Genomic DNA, 19,685 nt, shown 5'->3' with positions numbered 1-19,685 from the left:
TCTGAAGTAACAGAGGTGAAATTGTACCCCAGTTTAACCATACTGGGTGCATTCAGACGAGCACACGTGTGCATCTTACAGCATCTCAAAGCCCTTTGAGACACTGCAAGAGGCACGTGTGGGAGCATGGGGGCAAAATTAGATCCCTGGATATCAACGGGTCAAAAAAAACTGCAGTGAAAAAAACCAGAGGCTGGGTCCCCCACAGAGACGCTCTGGTAACAGCCAGAGCATCTCTATGGTTGGCCCTCGCCCTAGTGCTGAGGCAGTGTGCCAGCTGCAGGGCACTGGACTTGGTAAGTAGGGAGGGGGGGCAGAGGAGGGGAGAGGGGACCATGGTTGGGAATCCTGGCGGCCCTGCCTGCTCCCTGAGTCCCCCTGATCCCTGCTCCGCCCAGCCCCCGCCTACCCTCCCCAATCCCTGCCCCACCCGGCTCCATTCCCCACCTGCCCCCTGAGCCCCCCCCAATCACTGCCCCACCTGCCCCCCTGAGCCCCTTCCCAGTTGCTGGCCCCCACCCCAGCATCCTCACAGTTAAAAAAAACAAAACAAACAAAAAACAACCCCCCTCACGCACTCACTGGTAGTAGCAGCTGCCATCGGAGCCAGGTAGGGCAGCAATCCTGGGGGCTGGGAGAGCAAGCGGGGATGGGGCATGTGGGCCCTGCAGGGTGGGGCAGCAAAACATATAGATATTTAGAATTAATTTTATTATTATGATAGAGACACTGGTAGGTTTCCAAATTGCTTTCACACTGTAGATATATCAATAGAACATTGCCCAACTGATTGCGGTCTCTCACTCTTTCCCTGCATATATAGTGGTCTTTTGTTTTAATTGTGGAGGAACATGGATTTCAGGGTATTTTACAGAGTGACTTTGTGATTTTTTGTCAGGGATTTTTCAGTTTTCAAATAGGGAGCACCAGAATTCCTGCTGGGAGGCCATGGATCCTGCCTGGTCAGAGCTGGCATCTTGGACCCAGCTAGCTGTGGCTGACTTTCTGGCCAACTGGGGCCAGGAGGACATGATATGGCAGTTCAAAGCAGGCCACCACAACCAGAAAATCTTCTGGGCAATAGCTGCCCAGATGGCCAGGCAGGGGGCACACATGGCAGTAGTGCCACACAAAGGCCAACTTTGCAGCCACAGTCCACTGGCAGCTGGCCCAGAGGGGAAGATGCATCTACTGGCTCTGCAGTACCCATCCCAGTCTAGCAGGTGCACAGCAGGTCACAGCCAGGCAGCAGCCCCCACTCCCAGACTGCTGCAGTGGGTAGAGGGTGCAGGGAATTCTCAGGGCTGCTGCAGCAGTCCAGCTGGCACAAGCGGTAGTGTCCCTAGGTACCAATTGGCTGGGCCCCAGAAGCTCCTGAGAGTGGGCAGCCCAGAGCTACTTGACAGGGGAGCTTTTTGTACTGCTGGGGCCAGGACAGGGCAGCTTTTTATACTGCTGGGGACAGCAAAAGTGCTGGCTCTGGGCTCTAGCTCCCCCTGGCTGCAGATCCTAGAAGAGCCAGGCAGGGTTATTTTGCCCTAAGTAGCACAATTTCCCCAACACCAAAGTGCATGTGCGCTGAGGCAAAAGCCCGGGCTCAAATTTGCACCGCTTCTATTTGAGCTGCTGCAAGTGTATGTACATGCATATGTGGCTGCACCCACTGAGATTAAGCCTCTAAACTTTGCAATGAAAATCATGCCTCCTTAACAAAAATGTGTATTTCTAGGAGTAGTGAGAGAATTAAACTAGCAACGGCCAAAGTATCTAGGAAGAAAATGTGTTATAGACAGAAATGAAGAAACTCACTATTTGCAAGTGTACATGTTTGCTTTGCATAATTTCTTCAGGGAAAAGGTACCATAGGACATTTGTAAGTTTCTCTCAAGGTGATACTTCATTTGATGGCAAAGATGATGAAGCCCTGAAATTTCAGTTGAAAGAATTGCATCTTCCAATAGTCTCAATTTTTTTTTTTAATTTGCCAAGGGACAAATATGTGACACCAAAAAAACCCATTATCTCTTCTCAGTCAATAAGTTAATGCCCTGTAAATGTTGCAGTTGTTTACTTCAATGCCACTTAACTTTCCTTCTTTAAATTGGTGTTAGCACTGTAGTGTTCTCACAGCTATGGGAGAGTTAATTAAATTCTCAGCTGGCTTACATGCTAACCAGAGAATTATAAGTTAACTTCCTAATGAAAAATCTCTAAGTGGTGTTTGGCAAACCTGAAAGCATATGTTTGACTTACTGTTGCCACCTGAGTTCACTGAGATGGAAGATATTTCATCTAAGTGTTAGTAACTATGGAATGCCCAAACACCTAATCATGAATATTTCTCAGCATGTAGGTTCAGTTTAAAAACTTCAGCTGGATTCTATGATGTCTGTCTTCATTTCTTCAGTTCAGTGGTTAGGATTTTCTTTGAATTATTTTATAGGATGACTATTTGTGTGTTTGAATTCTCTTTAAGTGTCAGTGTTGCATAACCTGCTACGAGCTGCCTGTAAGTATTATTGCCACCTATCAGTTTTCTTCTCTGATTTATATTCATTCATTTTCTTAACACCCTGTGCTGAAGCACAAGTTGTACAGCAAGTTACTGGCTTCTGCCTGATCCCAGCTGCTCCTACTTAAATCATTACAGTAATCTAACTCTTAGTGTTAAAGACCTTTATAATGCTGTTGAGGCCAACTAAATTGCCAGTTATCACCTTCATTAAAAACCATGAATTTGCTATTTCAGCAAACTCTTTATCCAGCATTTAGGTCCTGAAGGTAGATGGTCTGGTAATCTGTATCTTTTTAATGTGTACTATAGATAGTTCATTTTATTTATATAGAAATGTGCGTGTACTGTTGCTATTTTAAATGATTATGTAATATCAACTTATCACTGATAAAACAAAGACGACTGACAAGATGCTGTGCAAAGTGGACTGGACAAAGATTTAAGAGTATGCTGTAATTAAGGCTACTTTAGTTAAAAAAAAAAAAAAAAAAAAAAAAAAAGGAAAATTGCATTTTTTTTAAATGGCACCCAATATTACATTTATTTTCCATTAGAAAAGTATTTAAAACTGTTATTAACACTTTAAATAAATCTAAAGCCCTCAAAGGACAAGATTATTTAAGTCTGAACAGAATTGTTCAGTAGTTAGCAAAGTCTTGTGACAGTGATCCCACAAGTCAAGTTTTTATAAGAAAGCATGGTTGTAATACTGGTACAGAAGAAACTGTAAGGATAAGTTTTGTTCTGTATCGCTCTATATACTGGGTTCCGTGAATTGATAGATCCAAGAAACAGCTAAAGAACTACAGCTGAATGCTGCATGTTCCAGTTTTCTGAAAATGAAAGAAAAGTTCCCATGTAAGTTAATAGTGCTCACAGTTTCATGCTCTCCAGTAGCGGGGTGACTGGAGGGGGTCACATGAGAATGCATACTGGCATGGAGGGTAATATAATGGGAGAAGACTAAATGTTAGGGATTTGATTTGGAGAAAAATTATGAATATGAGAGAGTGTAATTTTAAGACTTTCTTCACTCCCATCCTTCTGTATTCAGTAACAGAATACGGCTGCCTGTTTCTTTAATCAAGGATCTAATCTAACCAATGTCAGCAACATGTGGTTTAGTTTAGAAATTATCTGGTAACTTTCTTTAAAAAAATGCTGAGGTTGTTCTTTTCAGAGTCCAAAGACCAACTCTGTTGACAAGCCCTCTTGCAAGCACCATCCCCCCTCAGTTTGTCAGTGAGCCGTTGCAGTCCATAGACTGCTCTAGCAACTTTTTAGCCAGGGTCGTTTGGTCCCAGCATTCTTTCCTGGGATCAGAAAGGGGTCGAACTTGATGATCTGCTCAGGTCCCTTCCGACCCTACCAACTATGAAACCTAAGTCTCTTGGCTACTGGTACTCAGTGGCCCGGAGCGAAGACAGGGTTTTTTCCCTTCCAAACTACTGCAACAAATTCTTGGCATAATGCCTATTCACGAGGTTTATGCAGCTAGGGAGGATTTAAGTATTAGTGCAGAAAAAATATTTTTGATGATGTGCTGAGTCACCTGTTTTAGTTCCTGTATGCTGAACTTGTTTATTTTCATTCTTATTATATTTCTTGTATGGTAGAAAGCCCATGGTGTCCAGGGGCTTCCCAAAATTAAAAGTATACATTTATTTATCTCTGCACTCAACATAAAATGTATTTTATTTCATTGGGTGTAGGTTGTAGCCATGTTCGTCTAAGGATATAGGCAGACAAGATTCTTTGGGTGAATCTGATATCTTTTATTAGACCAACTGAAATAGCTGGGAAAAATTTTTTAGCAAGCTTTCAGATTTAAAAACCCTTTGTCAGGCTGAGGATGTCTCTGCAGTTGGTGCATGCTTTTCCTGGATGGAATGAATAGTAAAGAAGCCAAAGGCTGGGCTGGTATGCTTTTATTTCATTGTGAACTTATAGGCCAAGTACAGGCATTCAAAAGCCCAGGCCTGAATCATTTCAATCTTTTTGCAGTTTAGTCTAACTTGTGTAGATTGAACTGAGAAGCAAGTGAATAGACATTCACTTTTGATTCTGGAAATGCAGCCACATGCCTTCAGTGGCTCAGGCTACAACTTGGGGGGGAAGGGCACTACAGCAAGCCCTCTCTTCCCTTCCACACTGAAGGCTGAAGGCTGGAAAGGAGCTGAGCTGGGGGGCAGGGGGGGAAGTGTGGCCAGGCCCTGGCAGGCCTCAGTATAACTGGGGAGGGATTTAAATCCCTACCCTAGCAGAGTGTGCTTGGGAGGGGTAGGGGAAGCAGCCTTTGCCAGGCTTTTAGTGGCAGGGGAAGGGAGCATGGCAAGACTCAGCCCCCAGCTAGCAATGAAGGGTCAAGCAACCAGAGGTGGGGAGCATGGCCACACCCCAGCCCTGAGGCAAAGCGGGGGAAGGAAGGGGAGAATCACAGAGAAGTGGGGCTTCCAGAGCTCCTTCCCCGCTGAGGGGGCCCAGTGCTGCGCCCCTCCAGCCCTGAGCCCTGAGGCAGTACTGCACAGAGGGCCCCCCACCCTGACCACACAGTGGGGGAGGAGGCAGGGAGGGAGAGCCCTGCCCACTGCAGCAGCTGTCTGACAGCCTGAGCACAGGGAACCAGAAGCAATCCAGTCACACAGCTCTCATGGCCCCAGCCTGAGTCGCAGCCACCTGGGAAGGGCCTTGCCCCCATGGCTCAACCTGGCCCCGCCATCAGCCCATCTCGCCTGGGGCTGGGACTGCAGGCCAGGTCAGCTCAGGACAGTTTCCCAGGTCCTGGAGCCCCAGCCTGAGCCTCAGCTAGCTGGGAAGGGCCCTGCCACCACAGCCTGGCCTGGCCTGGTCCCGCCGTTTGCCCACCTTGCCCAGGGCTGGGACTGGGGCAGGGCCTATGGGTCTGGGCCAAGCCAGACCAGGGGCACTGCTGAGGGAAGGCATGGAGGGGCTGGGCTGGGCTGAACCGTGGGTGCAGAACCCTTCCCAGCTGGCTGTGGCTCAGGCTGGGGCTGCAGGACCTGTGAAATTGTCCTGGGCTGGCCCAGGCTCAGGTGAGATGGGCAGATGGTGGGACCAGGCCATTCCCAGCCAGCTGTGGCTGGGGCTGGGGCTGCAGGAGCTGTGCACCTGGATTGCTCCTGGCTCCCTGTGCCCAGGCAGGGCTGGCCTGGTACGAAGCTGCTGCAGTGAGCAGGGCTCTTCCCTTCCTCCTTATCTCCTGCCATGGGGCTGGGGGAGGAGGGTGCAGCATTACCCCGGGACTTAGGGCTGGATGGGTGCAGCACTGGGCCCCACTGTAGGACGGGGGGAAAACTGGTTGCAGAAAGCCCTGGTTGGCTCGTATCCCCAACAGTACCGAGCCCTGCTAGTGGGTGTTTGCAGTTGTGGGCACTGCGAGCAAACCCTCTGCTCTTTAGATGGTGTTTCTACAGGAGGGTCTGGCCAGAGCTCAGGCAGGAACTGGACTAGACACTAGAGGACCTCTGGAGGTCCCTGCCAGTCCCACTTCTCTGTGATTTCCCCTATCCCTCCCCTACTTTGCCATAGGCCCAAGGCCAGGCTCTGGCCATGCCCCTGCTCTCACAGTTTCAATGGCAAGTGGGGGGTAAAAGTCAGGCAGACCCTGGCTGGGGTCCCATGGTAGTGGGAGACAGAAAGAAGAAGGGATTAAACCCCCTGCTCCCCTCAGGCTGCTCACACCCCCTGCTCCTGCCGCTGGAACAGGATTTCCCACCCCCACTCCCTTCTCAGCCAGCTGGAGCAGTAATAATGCTCCGGCAAGGGAGGAGAGGGGTGGGGCAAACCATGCTCCGCTGGAAAAGACAGCCCTACCCAGCCCAGCCCAGGGCTGCAAAGCATGCTGGGATGCTGGGGGACTGAGTTAATTTAAACCAGGAAGGGGTCTCGGACAGAAGTTCTGTAAACCAGTTTGACCTAAATCAGTTTAGTCTGATACTATATTCAAACAGGTTTATTTTAAACCAGTTTTGGCCATTTTGAAAGCAGTTTATGAGCACTGAATTTCTGTTCTGCTACAGGTTTAAACCGGTTTCTGATCACTTAAGCTGGTTTATGTATAACTTCTGTCCCTAGCCGTAGAGGGAAGACTAGGGTTATGGACAAACATGCACTTGGAGCAGCCTCAGAAGGGAAGGAGGAACTGCGCTGCAACCATTTCATGTGCGTTATCCTGCAGCAATACCAGTCTGGTCAACTGCCCCAACTTTTACCCTAGATGCAGCAGGGTTAAAGTTGGAATAGTTTTGCTACTCTTGCATTGCTCATGCACAAGTAATACTTAGAGTATAACAGCTGTTGTACAGTCCTGAGCAATAGTTCCTTCTCCTTTTTGAAGCCATTCCAAGTGTATGTTTGTCCATACCCTAGGTTGAAAACTAGGGTGAACTATTCAGTGATCCAGAATCTTGAAGTAGTCTAGGGAGAATATCAAGCCTTCAACTTCTTTAAATGTTCAGAAGATAAATGTCTGCAAAGGAGGGTGATAGCACAGAGGTAATAAGTGTTCGAAGTGCTCCCCTCTCTTTAGCTAAATCATCTTTTTCCTGCCATGATTTAACTTCGACTGTCTGCTATATTTCCAGTGGTTGATCTGAGCCAGGCCTTTAAATAGCTCAAAGCTGATGCTTTTTATGCCTAGCAGAAAGGTGCTAGAGAGCTGATATGTTCATTTATGTTCCATACCCTCCTTTGGTGACAACATAGAGATCAGTAGTTCTCAGCTTCTGTAGACTCCAGGAATCAGTTCAAAACTTTTTCTGAATTTAGCAGTACCCCATTTAAAAAACAAAGTTATTTATTACAGTGTTTTCCCTTCCGTGCCCAGGGGCAGGTGCAAATGGGGAGACAACAGGAACAAGCTAGTACTTACCTCCTCACACAGGGACCAGGGTAAGAGGAGATGGGGAAGAGCAAGTACTTATCTCCTCAGACCCCATGGCACCATTACAAGTCTGTCCTTGTAAGGGTGTCATGACCCCCAGTTGAAAATCTCTAATGTTGATATTAAACAGTGTTGGAGAGTGTAGATCTTTGTAAGTCTGCACAGAGAAAAGTATGTAGAACACGTCCACCGCACCACTCTGGATGTGGCCTGAGAGGAATAAAGTAAAGCCATCTTGGTGGAATCTCACTAATATAATATGTCTCTAAAGCAAGGTTTGACAGTACCTGGAACCTCTGTGCTACTGGCCATGTGTTCCAGGGATTTCCTGAAGTTTAATGTAGGCAAAAAAAACAACAACTCAGAAGAGCTACAAAGTAACCTCAAACTTTGTCTCTCTGTTGGTCTTCCATCTTCCATTGTAATACCCCTCAAGAAGAGACTGGTAACTATGATCTAAGACTCAAATGGTGGTTTCTGGCCCATAATGAACCCTGAGCTTAGAAAAAGTAGCTTGTTAGCTAATTCCAAATTAAACCATTTGGAGATATTTGTAAGTTTCATGCTTAGAAAACGTATTTCCAAGAATTTATAGGCATTTTATTTATTAAATTAAAACAGGATCACTGTTCTGTTTTGTTTCTCAGTCAAAATAGTCTACAGAAATCTATCAGATGTTTCTTAAGTGAAAAGATTTGCAGCTATGATTTTGGTTCTGGTTTGTTCACATTGTGCTATGTGTAAAGATAACTATCACTTGATTCATTTGGCAAAATCTGATAATAATTACTTTTAAAAAATAAACAATTTCCCCCTAATATGCAGTAAGTGTATTTTTATGCACTCTACAATTATAAATTCTCTGAATTAGAAAATAGGAATGTAGTTGTTGATTTTGGTTCTGTGTCTCTGAGAAATGCATTCAGCAATCCATACAACATTTCTGCTTTCTTGTTCCTTCAGCTTTATATACGCGTAGAATACTCCAAAATGGAATTGGTTATTGAAGGCAAGCACATTCAGTTTTACCTAAAGAAAAATATGAAGTATTGAATATACTGTCTTAGAGTACTTTGACATTTAAATATCACCTTTCATCCCTAAAGTTTCTTAAGTATTTTACTAGCTTAACTGTCTGTAACAAGCTATGTATAACCACCTCATCAATAGAATTGTGATTGAAATACTGTCTCTGAGTTAACTGTGGTAAGCATTTAAATGGATCACAGAAATTTTATACAGAAAGGTAGGATAGCTGATGAATAGATTCTCCAGTGGATAAGGCAAGGGGAAACTTTAGGAAGAAATATATAATTAATTGGCATGAAATTTGACTAAGATAGCAGAGCCTGCTCCTCTACACACATTCTTACAAAGGGTGCTATTGCTTTTATTTTATTTAAAAATACAAGCCTTATGTTTTTTCCAAAAATGGCGGCTGTAGCAGCATTATGCTTGAACATTATGATGGGCCATTGTATGAATACAGGTTCAGGTAGGAGCAGCGCCACTAGCTGAATGAGCACCAGCAATTCCTGTCACAGATGGGCAAAACTGCTAACTTGTTAATACATTTAGAGGTGCAATATCTTACCTCATGTTCAAAAAATGCATCTTCCAATGTCTTTTCTCCTGTGCCATTCCCTACCCCTTCAAACAAAGCCTTGTATTCCTAGAAGCACAAACAATCACAAATGGGAAATAATTTGCTTATTCAACCTATTTAGTAAAACTAACAAAAACAAAACCCTACGTTATGTAACCTTTCTGCACATAAAACCTTAAGCAAATTCTAGTTGCTTTTCATGGTTTATACATTCAAAGTAATTAAACACTGAAGTTAAGTACTGGTATTTCCTCGTCTTCCCAATTTTCCCCTGTAGTTTAATATTCATTTGAAATAAAAGTACTGGAAATGGGTTGCTAGAGAATGACATGATCTCTCACCCTCCAGGAATCAGTACTAAGTCTCTATCTTTAACAGTACCCGTCAGACCCAGAACTGTAAGCAGAGCTCGGATCATGAGCTCTGATCTTCATACAGCATTTATTTCACTTCCTCTGGTCTGTTGGGCCTATTTCACCTATAACAATGACTAAATAAAGCATTTTAATACTTTAACATGTGATGATACCTTAGTATGTAATTGTTGAAGATATGTTTGACGTTGTTTCCCAATCAGTATCCTCCTAGCAATAATTCCCAATTACAATTTTTTGCAGCTGCAACTTGTATATAAAAAATGAAGCAGGATCTTAACAGGTATCTGTTATAGGCAAAAATCTTAGGGTGTGTGTAAACAAAATGCAGGGCATGTGTGCACAACACTTTAAAGCAGGTTAAATGCTTTTGCACTGCTTTAATGGTGTTGACATTTGCATGTGTCAGCAGCATGTTGCTCATTAATTCTAGCCACTGTAGCATATTCGGCAGTGTAATGCACCTTAATTCACAGGGACCTCCCATGCTGTCCAGCCAAGGGGTTGGACCAAGGTGGTCAAGGGCCCCAAGGTCTGCCACACCAAGGTCCCTGCCACACTGGAGCTTTGCAACAGGTATGAACCTCTTGCAGCCCCAGCAGAGCCTGTTAAGTTGCCAGCTCCTGCAGACAACACAGGCTCAACTGAAGTTACCGCCCCCACTCTCTCTAAGATAAAACGCAAAGTGTTTGTCGTGGGAGACTCCATCCTGAGGGGGATGGAAGGGGCAATTTGCCACCCTGGCCCCTTAGCCCAGAAAGTCTGCTGCTTCCTGGGAGCCCATATCCAAGACATTGCAGAAAAGATCCCTAAACTCCTCCAGCCCACTGACCACTACCCTATGCTTCTTATCCATGTGGACACCAATGACATGGCTCAGAGCCCACCCAGCTGGGTCATGAAGCACTACAGGGATTTGGGAGTGGGGCTTATGGGGTTGGGGGCACAAGTGGTGTTTTCCTCAATCCTTCCAGTTTTGGGCTATGGGGTGAGGAGGGGAGAGGAGGATCCAGGTAGTGAACCAAAGACTACTGTGCTGGTGTCATCGGGAAGGCTTCGGCTTCCATGACAGTCCGCTCTTTGGTGAGAGAAGCAGTGAGCTGCTGGGAAGGGATGGCCTCCACCTCCCTCTGCTGGGGAGGAGGCTCTTCTCAGCCAGACTGGATGACCTGCTCCACCAGGCTTTAAACTAAGCCCATTGAGAGAGAGGGGGACTACTGCCACTGCTGGATCACTGAGCAACCCTTGCAAAGCCAGCAGGCCAAGGCACTTAAGGGAACCCACTCCTGCCCCAGTCCTAAAGCAAACTGCGGGCAAGGCAAGGGCCCCCAAGGGGACACTTGCATGCCTGTACACCAATGCCAGGAGCTTGGGGAATAAACAGGAGGAACTTGTCATCCTGCTCAACACAAACAATTACGATGTCATAGGGATAATGGAGAGCTGGTGGGACTCCACCCATGACTGGACTACAGGTATAGACGGCTATACCCTGTACAGGAGGGATCAAGTGGACAAAAGTGGGGGGAGGTGTAGCTCTCCATGTCAAGGAGAGCTACATGTCCCTACGAGCTGACATCGGCACACAGGGTGAACAATTAGAGACCCTCTGGGTTAAAATCCGTGGGGAGCGTGACACAGGGTATACAATGGTGGGAGTCTACTATAGACCTCCCTCCCAGAATCAAGAGATTAACCAGGAGTTTGCCAGGGAATTGACTAAGGCTGCATGCTTCCAGTCCATGGTTGTCATGGGAGATTTCACCTAACCAGACATCTCGTGGGAAGAGCGCTCAGCCAAATCTGAATGGTTGCATAGCTTCCTCACATGCACGGATGAGCGCTATCTGACTTAAGAAGTCTACAGGCCAATGAGAGGCAAAGCACTGCTTGACCTGGTACTGGCAACTGGGGATGACCTAATCAGTGACCTAATAATCAAAGGGAAGCTGGGTGACAGTGACCACAAGCTGATTACCTTCACCATCCACCGAAAAGCTGTCAAGTCAGTCAGCAGTACAGAGCTCAGGAGGGCTGACTTTGACAAGCTCAGGAGAGTTGTCGGTGAGGCCCTAAGGGACCACGACCCCAAGAGGAGGGGAGTCCAGGAAGAGTGATTGCTCCTCAAGGGAGCGATCCTAGATGCACAAGCTAAGGCTATTCCGTCTCGGAGGAAAGGCAGCAAGAGGGCACAGCAGCTCCCTTGGCTCAACAAAGAACTAGCGGTCCTCCTGCATCTAAAATGACAGACCTACAAAGGATGCAGGGAAGATCCACCTCTAAGGAGGAATATACTGCACTGGTCCGGACCTGCAGGTAGTGAACCAGGAAAGTCAAGGCTGCGATGGAAACTCCAACTGGCTACAAGTACCAAGATCAATAAAAGGTCCTTTTTTAGATATGTGGGGAGCCGGAGGAAAAGCAAGGGCAACATTGGATCCCTGCTAAACCAGAAGGGAGAACTGATGACCGATGCCCGGGAAAAAGCCAACTTACTAAATGGGTACTTTGTGTTGGTCTTTCACAAGTCCCGTGGGACACCCCGGGCATTACGGGACAGGGACACCTAAGTGAGGGTGGTTCCTTGCCCTCCATCAATGCTGACCTCGTGAAAGAACAGCTTGAGAGGCTGGACACTTTCAAGTCAGCCAGCCCTGACAGTTTACACCACAGAGTACTCAAGGAGCTGGCCTGCATCATAGCTTAGCCCCTGGCACGGATCTTCGAGAGCTCCTGGTGCTCTGGTTAAGTGCCTGAAGATTGGAAGAAGGCCAATGTGGTGCCCATCTTCAAGAAAGGGAGGAAAGTGGATCTGGAAAACTACAGGCTCATTGGCCTGACCTCTATCCTGGGGAAGGTCTTAGAAAAAATTATCAAGGAGGCCATCCTCAATGGACTGGCCGATGGCAACACCCTGAGGGACAGCCAGCATGGGTTTGTTGCAGGTAGGTCATGTTTGACCAATCTCATTTCCTTTTACGACCAGGTGACCTATCACCTGGACAAGGGAGAAGAGATTGATGTCATATATCTTGACTTCAAAAAAGCCTTAGATCTGGTATCCCATAATTACCTTTTGGCAAAACTGGCCAACTGCGGCCTTGGGTCCACCATGATCCGCTGGCTGGGGAATTGGCTCCGTGGTCAGACCCAGAGGGTGGTGGTTGACGGAAGTCAATTGTCATGGTGCCCTGTGACTAGTGGCTCCAAGGCTCTGTCCTTGGACCTATTTTGTTCAACCTCTTCATTAATGATGTGGACATTGGAGTCAGAAGTGGACTGGCCAAGTTCGCCAATGACACCAAACTTTGGGGTAAAGCATCCACACCTGAGGACAGGAGGTGATCCAGGCTGACCTGGACAGACTCATGAAATGAGTGGATGAAAACCTGATGATGTTTAACACAGAAAAATGCAAGGTTCTCCATCTTGGGAGGAAAAACCTGCAGCATTTTTATAGTGCTCGGCAGTGCTATGCTGACTAGCACTATGGACAAGAGGGACTTGGGGGTCAGGATTGTCCACAAGATGAACATAAGCCTTCAATGTGATGCTGCAGCTAGTAAAGCGAGCAAAACCCTGGCTTGTATCCATAGATGCTTCTCAAGCAAATCCCAGGATGTCATTCTCCTGTTGTACTTGGCCTTGGTGAGGCCGCAGTTGGAGTACTGCATCCAATTTTGGGTTCCACAATTCAAAAAAGATGTGGAGAAGCTTAAGATAGTTCAGAGGAGAGCCACACGATTGATTAGAGGTCAGAAAACCAGACCTTATGATGAGAGGCTGAGAGCTATGAGACTCTTCAGCCTGGAAAAGTGCAGGCTCAGGGGCGATCATATGGCCACCTATAAGTTTATAAGGGGTGTTCACCAGTATCTGGGAGAACATTTGTTCACCAGAGCACCCCAAGGGATGACAAAGTCAAATGGTTATAAATTCCTGCAAGACCATTTCAGGCTGGACATAAGGAAGAACTTCTTTACTGTCTGAGCCCCCAAGGTCTGGAATGCCCTACCACCAGAGGTGGTTCAAGCACCTACTTTGAATGCCTTCAAGAGAAACCTGGATGTTTTTCTTGCTGGGACCCTATGACCCCAGCTGACTTCCTGCCCCTGTGACGGGGCTGGACTAAATCTTCCGAGGTCCCTTCCAACCCTTATGTCTATGAAATCTAAATGACTTTGGCACACAGCAAACTAAAACACCTCTGAGGAGTTTTAGTTTGCTGCCCTACAGCCGCAAAACGAATCACCGGGCTCCATGCAGCTCAGGGGCTGTGCAGGAAGCCCATGCAGACAGCCTGGGAAGCCCAGGAAGGCAGCCCAGGAAGGCAGGCTCCACCGAAGGAGAAAAAAAAAAACCAGCAGCGAGCCTGATCTTTTTTCTTTCTTTTTTTTCCTCCTGGAAATTGCTTGCCTGCATGAGCTGTGGGGAACCCAGTCCTTCCCTCCACAGCTGCGGTACCCCTTGGGACTACCCTAGCTGGGTACCTGCAGGCGGGTGCCACCTGGGGGGGAGCTGCCGCTGCTGTAGAGGGAAGCACCAACCTCTCACCCTGCACACCTCAGGGACCGCTCCATCCCCCAGCAGCTTGCCCTCCCTCCCCCACTGCTGGAGAACCAGGTAAGACACAGGTGTACATGACATGGGGGTTTACTTTGCCCTCAATTGAGGCAGTGTTTTTAAAAACTCACAGCTTCAGTTTAGGGCTCCTGATTCATCTACACGTGCCCTTACAGGTTTAGTCGAGGTATCTATTAGTTTTCTCTGTCTTTTCTTCCATTCTACACTTCCCCTGAAAAAAGATAATACTGATCAAATAGTCCTCACTGAAGAATGACAGAGTGGGAAAGAAAGGGAGAGAATACTAGCTCTGTGAAATCATGTTTCCCTCTTTTGAGGCTTTGTGGAAACTTGTGGTTCTGAAGCCAGGGCTCAACAGAGTTTCACACTGGGAATAGGAACTACTAACACACATGCTCGTTGCATTCTCGCCTCTAGCAGTAGTGGATATCTGTGTTTAAGACTACAGGAGGTAGCAGGTCTTAAACTTTGTTGTTTAACCCTGGTAATAAAGATATTTTCTGCAGTTCACCAATGACAGTAAATCTCCTATAGGAAATAAGCTGCCAGGAAACCAAGAAGTCCTATGCCAGGTTTTCTTCCTCTTTCATCTCTAGATGTGGAAGGCTGTAGTCTAATCTCTTTAATGGCTTTCTAACCCTTTCTTCCTTGAGGTAGCAAGTATGTAGTGAACCTCAGCTTCTCTGGCTTTTAGTGGGATGGGAACACTTTTTGCCTGTAAGAAGGTGTGATTTGGCCCTATTTTGACCTCTCTATGATGGACAATTTACATAGCATCAAGATAATGTCACTATTCAAATATCTTTGGAAAGAATACAATATTTCTGTGCATTGACTTCTCTACAGGATCATTTGTATAATTCCTATATTGTTTATGTTGCCTGTTTAAAGTATTTGGACTTGCATATGATGGTCAGAGTTCCTTTTATGTATTTTTTTAAACGAATGCTATGGAATTTGGTCCAACAAAAAATATCATCCTAAGAAATCATTGCCTATGGAATATTGAATCATCTTTTTGTTAGAAATTAGATACAATACATACTGCATAATAATCTGCCACACACTTCACTTGCTCATAGTCATCTGCATTGGCCAGCAGGTGCATGCCTTCTGGATACAACTTTCCACAGGTTGGATATAGTTTCTCTCTGTCATCTTTACTCAGCTCAGTGCCAAATGAATTAATGGTGATGATAAAGGCACGTCTGTCTGCTTCAAACTTAAAAGAATAATATATATTAAAAATAAGTAACATAGGTTGATCATCTGATACTGAAAAGGATAAACAATGTAATAGTGTTCAATACCAGAAGTAGCCCATTGAAGTCTAATTTAATTAATGATATCTATAAATGCTACACTTGGTAGAATTATTTGCAAGGTTTTTTAATGCTATAGGAATTAACCAAAGCACAGTTTTCAGAACAAGTACATACATATTTAATAAAACAGAATCATCATAACCAATGCTTACATTTTAACTAATCAACCAAAGAGAGTTTAAACCTTATGTCTTAACCATCCTCCACCTATTTATTTAAATGTCTTTTGCTTTTCAGAGACTGTGTCTACTCGAGATGCTTACTGTACAGTAGCTTGTTACTGCACAGTGGCATTGCATGGCAGGAAGTGTGATGCAACACTATTGTGCAGTAGTAATGAGCTACTGAGCAGTCTGTGTCATCTGAAAGCCATTCGGCAATGCTACTGCATAGTAACTCCAGTTACAGCACAGTCATTTAGTGCTTGTTTAAACTACACAGTAATGATTGTGCAGTCTGCATCGCATGTAGATGTGGCCAGGATGTATAATTCTGCCAGGAAATTTCCCTTCTTCTCGGTTTTCAATAACATTTTTCAAAATATTAAAAAGTAAATGGAATCAGGAGTAGATAAGTTACTTCAAGGTCATTGTAAGATGTGTTAATCTTTAACAATGAAATGGAAATAATTGCTTAAAAATAATTACTATACACAGGGCATGCCTACATGGCACAGAGCTGCTCCTGCCCTGCTTTGCCTCCCTGCAGCAGCCCGGGGGAGCTCCAGACTCCCACTGGTGCTAGCTCAGGGACTCGCATGGGGCATGGGGCCGGTCCCAGTGGGTACAGGGCTGGGAGAGCTCTGTCAGATGCAGTGGCAGCTTTCTCCTGGTCCCATGCACATCAAGAAGGTACCTCATGTGCACTAGACTGGGAGACAGCTGCCCCTGCAGCAGGCAGAGCTCTCCTGGCCCTATGGCTATTGTGACACACAGTTGCCAGCAAGGCCCATACCACCGGCAGCTGCCTTGCTTGGTGCAGAGCTGGCTGCTCTGGGGAGCGGGTGAGGACTGGGAATCCATCCCCTGGAGCAGCTCTGTGTGCCATGGGGGCCAGTTCTGTGCCATGCCGAGCTGCTACATGGGGTAGGCAGGGGCTGGGTTTCCAGCCCCCTACCATCTCACCAGATCAGCCAGCTTCATGCAGCACAGCCACTCCAGGGGCCAGATGGGAATTGGGTTCCCAGCCCCTCCTCACCCTCTGGAGCTACCAGCTTTGTGCTGGAAGCCGGGACCTGGGACAGGGGGCAGAGAGCTCCCCAGTCCCAGTGCCAGTTGGCTCCCAGCTCCTGGGAGGAGATGGGAGGTGAGCAGCACCAGGACTGGGAACAGAGAGCTCCTTGTCCTTTGTGGCTCCCCGCTGCCAAGGCTGACTGGAAGCAAATTTACTTCCAGTCAGCATCTACATGAGAGTTACTGCACAGTACTGCATAGTTAATGTAGTAACTATGTGCTAACTGTGCAGTAGCCTAATTATGGCACAGTAAATGGTTTTCACATGTAGATGCTGCTGCTTTACTGCTTAGTAGATTAATATACTGTGTCTACTGCATACTATACTAATCTGCGCAGTAGATGTGCCCACACAGTCTTAAAACGATTGATAAGAAAATGGTAAAATTGACCTGAGCTTTTTTTTTTTCTAGTCAACATTAGACCTAAAGGCTTCTTCTGTCTACTTTTTAACAACTGATTCTTAAATCCTAAAATTAGGGACTGTATTTCTGCTGATAATTTTAGATGTCTGATATTTGTTGCTGCAGAGAAAATACAGACTGAAATTCAGAAAAGGCATATAACTTGGACTGTTCCTCTGCTCAGGGCAAAATCAAATCTATCACCCTAAGAACCTGAATTAACATCTCAAAGGTAACTGAAAGTGAAAGTAATATTATATGAACTTGTTTTCATTTTTTGTTGAGCCTCTGCACTTGGTTACTGACATGAGAACAAAAATAGAGTTATTATGTCCATTTTTGCTATTACTATTAATAATAATAATGATAATATTAACATTTTTAAGAAGTCATAGAATAGCTATGGATAGCATCAGAATTATTCAAAATATAGTACAGCACAAGCAGAATGAACAAAATTTAGACAGTCATGAGATGCTTCTCACTTTATGAACATTTAAACCACCTTAAGAAGAAATACATGGTGTTTGAGCAATACAAGTTGAGCAAGGGAAGTAGCTCACTCATGGAATTGCAACACTTTTACAAATTTAGGAAAGAATCACATTCTTAACCCCTCAGATGATGCACTAGAACAGTGGTTTTCAACCTTTTTTGTACCAGGACCCATTTGCAAACTTCAATAGCCAGTGCCCCCCAGTGTGGGGGGTGGGGGAGGGGTTGTGGGGGATACAGGGGCCCCTGGCAGTCCCTTGCAGGCTGGCAGAATTCCAGCCTGCAAGGGAAAAGCTATAGGTTCCCACCTTTTTTTCTTTAAAGGAGAATCCATTTTTGAAGTTTGTTTGTGACCTGCTTTTGGGTTGCGACCTATGGAATGAGAAATGCTGCACTAGAACACTTTGTAACAACAATCTGGTGGCTCTTTGGCACTGACTTCCGAGTAGGGAAAGAAAACAAACAGTAATGGAATAATTAGAAGGAAATAAGTGTGCATGAAAAGGCTTATAGCTAATAAATAATACAAACAAATCTTATTTGCCTTACTAATGTGAGTAAACACATTAATTCCAGTGGGACTACTCTCATAAGTCAAATCCTTCTGTTCGCTTTACTCATCATAACCAAGAAGAGTGATTTTTTTTTTTTGTGGGGGGGGGAGCATAATTACATTTGTAGCATTTTGAGGACAATGGGCACATCTGCATATGCACTGTTACTGCACAGTAACTTAGGTTACTGCGCAGTAACCAAAAATTACTGCACAGAATGGGTGTGTGTCTACATGTGCAGGTGTTACAGTGCAGTAACTTTGGTGACTTACACCAATTTAGTTGTAAATTTGCTACCTGCATCATACAGGTAGCAGATTTATGCCCAAGTAGTTACCACGCAGTAAGGCACATGTAGATGCCTTACTGCACAGTAACCCTGTTTGTGTGGCCTTCTGCAGGGGAACTGGACCTGGTGATCTACAAGGTCCCTTCCATCCCCTAACAATCTCTGAATCTCTGACTGACTTGGAACTAATTTTTGTCCCAAATCAGTCCCCACACAGCATTACTGTGCTGTAATGCTTGCATGTGTAAAGACCAGCGTAAAAGCTGCTTATTGCACAGTAAATTACAGTAAGACTTCCATGCCCAGCATGTATTAGAATGAATTTTAAAATATAGTACAGTTTAGTTTGGGGTGTCATTCTATATATAACCCTTACAAAAATAATCCCACTGATTTTAATTATGGCTGCCTTTTCTACAAAAGGTCTTCTGGATTATTCTTTTTTAGATGTATAAGAATACATCATAAATGTCAGCTATTTTGCTGTATAATTAAGATTCTTTGTTAAGTGGCTTAACTAAGAGATGGACTGCTTTACACATGACCTAAGATCCATTTAATGTTACAGGAAAAAACACGTCTACTGTAAAGAAATCCATCCTGATAGCCATTGGTTTACTAGTGGAATCATCTAATGTTGAGTGAGAATTCATGATTTTTTTTCTGACTGAAAATTTAGTTTCTGAAAAATCAAAAATGTCTTTAGAAAAAATCCTTTTGCCAAACTTTTGATTGGGAGGAGAGGGGAGTGATATTTCATTTCTGGTTGCTTCAATCTAAGTTCAATATTTCATTTTGTTGAACTGAATTGAGACATTGAATGAGTTTGATAAAAACATTAAACTGTATTTCCCCATCAGTATGTTGCCTTACAGGACTTACTGTTTGGGCTCCCCTTCTCTCCTAAGTTGTTCCCTGGAAGACTATATCTCCCATAATGAAAGCTCTGAGTGTGTATTATGGGAGTCAAAGGGCTCTGCATTTATCACTGGCAGTGAAACCTGGTTAAAAAGTTGGACGTATTCAAGTCAGCTGGCCCAGATAATCTCCACCCTAGAGTTCTAAAGGAACTGGCCGAGGTCATTGCAAGTCCCCTGGCACAACTTTATGAGCACTCGTGGTGCTCTGGTGAGGTACCGGAGGACTGGAAGAGGGCCAACGTGGTCCCCATCTTCAAAAAAGGCAGGAAGGAGGACCCGGGAAACTATAGGCCAGTTAGTCTCACCTCAATCCTAGGCAAGCTGTTTGAGAAAATTATGCTGGCACACATCCAGGAGGGGCCAGCAGGGGACTGCATGCTTAGGGGCAACCAACATGGGTTCATCAGTGGAAGGTCCTGTCAGACCAACCTGGTGGCCTTTTACGATCAGATCACCAGATCATTAGACACAGGGGTTGCAGTGG

The 19,685-nt window shown here is 45.3% G+C and overlaps 1 protein-coding gene across 1 annotated transcript in view; it reads right to left on the bottom strand.

Moving 5' to 3' along the window:
• Positions 1-7,996: 7,996 nt before the first annotated feature.
• The window catches only part of ATP6V0D2 (ATPase H+ transporting V0 subunit d2), a 33,181-nt gene continuing 21,492 nt past the window's right edge, over positions 7,997-19,685 (bottom strand). The window contains exons 6-8 of the mRNA XM_090040268.1: positions 15,028-15,204; positions 9,013-9,090; positions 7,997-8,447 (exon numbers count right to left, since the gene is read on the bottom strand). Of these exons, the coding sequence (XP_089896394.1) occupies positions 8,286-8,447; positions 9,013-9,090; positions 15,028-15,204 (417 nt within the window). The 3' untranslated portion in view covers positions 7,997-8,285. The remainder of the gene's footprint in view (positions 8,448-9,012; positions 9,091-15,027; positions 15,205-19,685) is intronic.

Source organism: Crocodylus siamensis, chromosome 3 (assembly GCF_052110815.1).
Source record: "Crocodylus siamensis isolate JL-2025a chromosome 3, ASM5211081v1, whole genome shotgun sequence".
NCBI lineage: Eukaryota > Metazoa > Chordata > Crocodylia > Crocodylidae > Crocodylus > Crocodylus siamensis.
The sequence above is the reverse complement of the archived record's forward strand: the minus strand, read 5'-3'. Positions and strand labels throughout refer to the sequence as shown.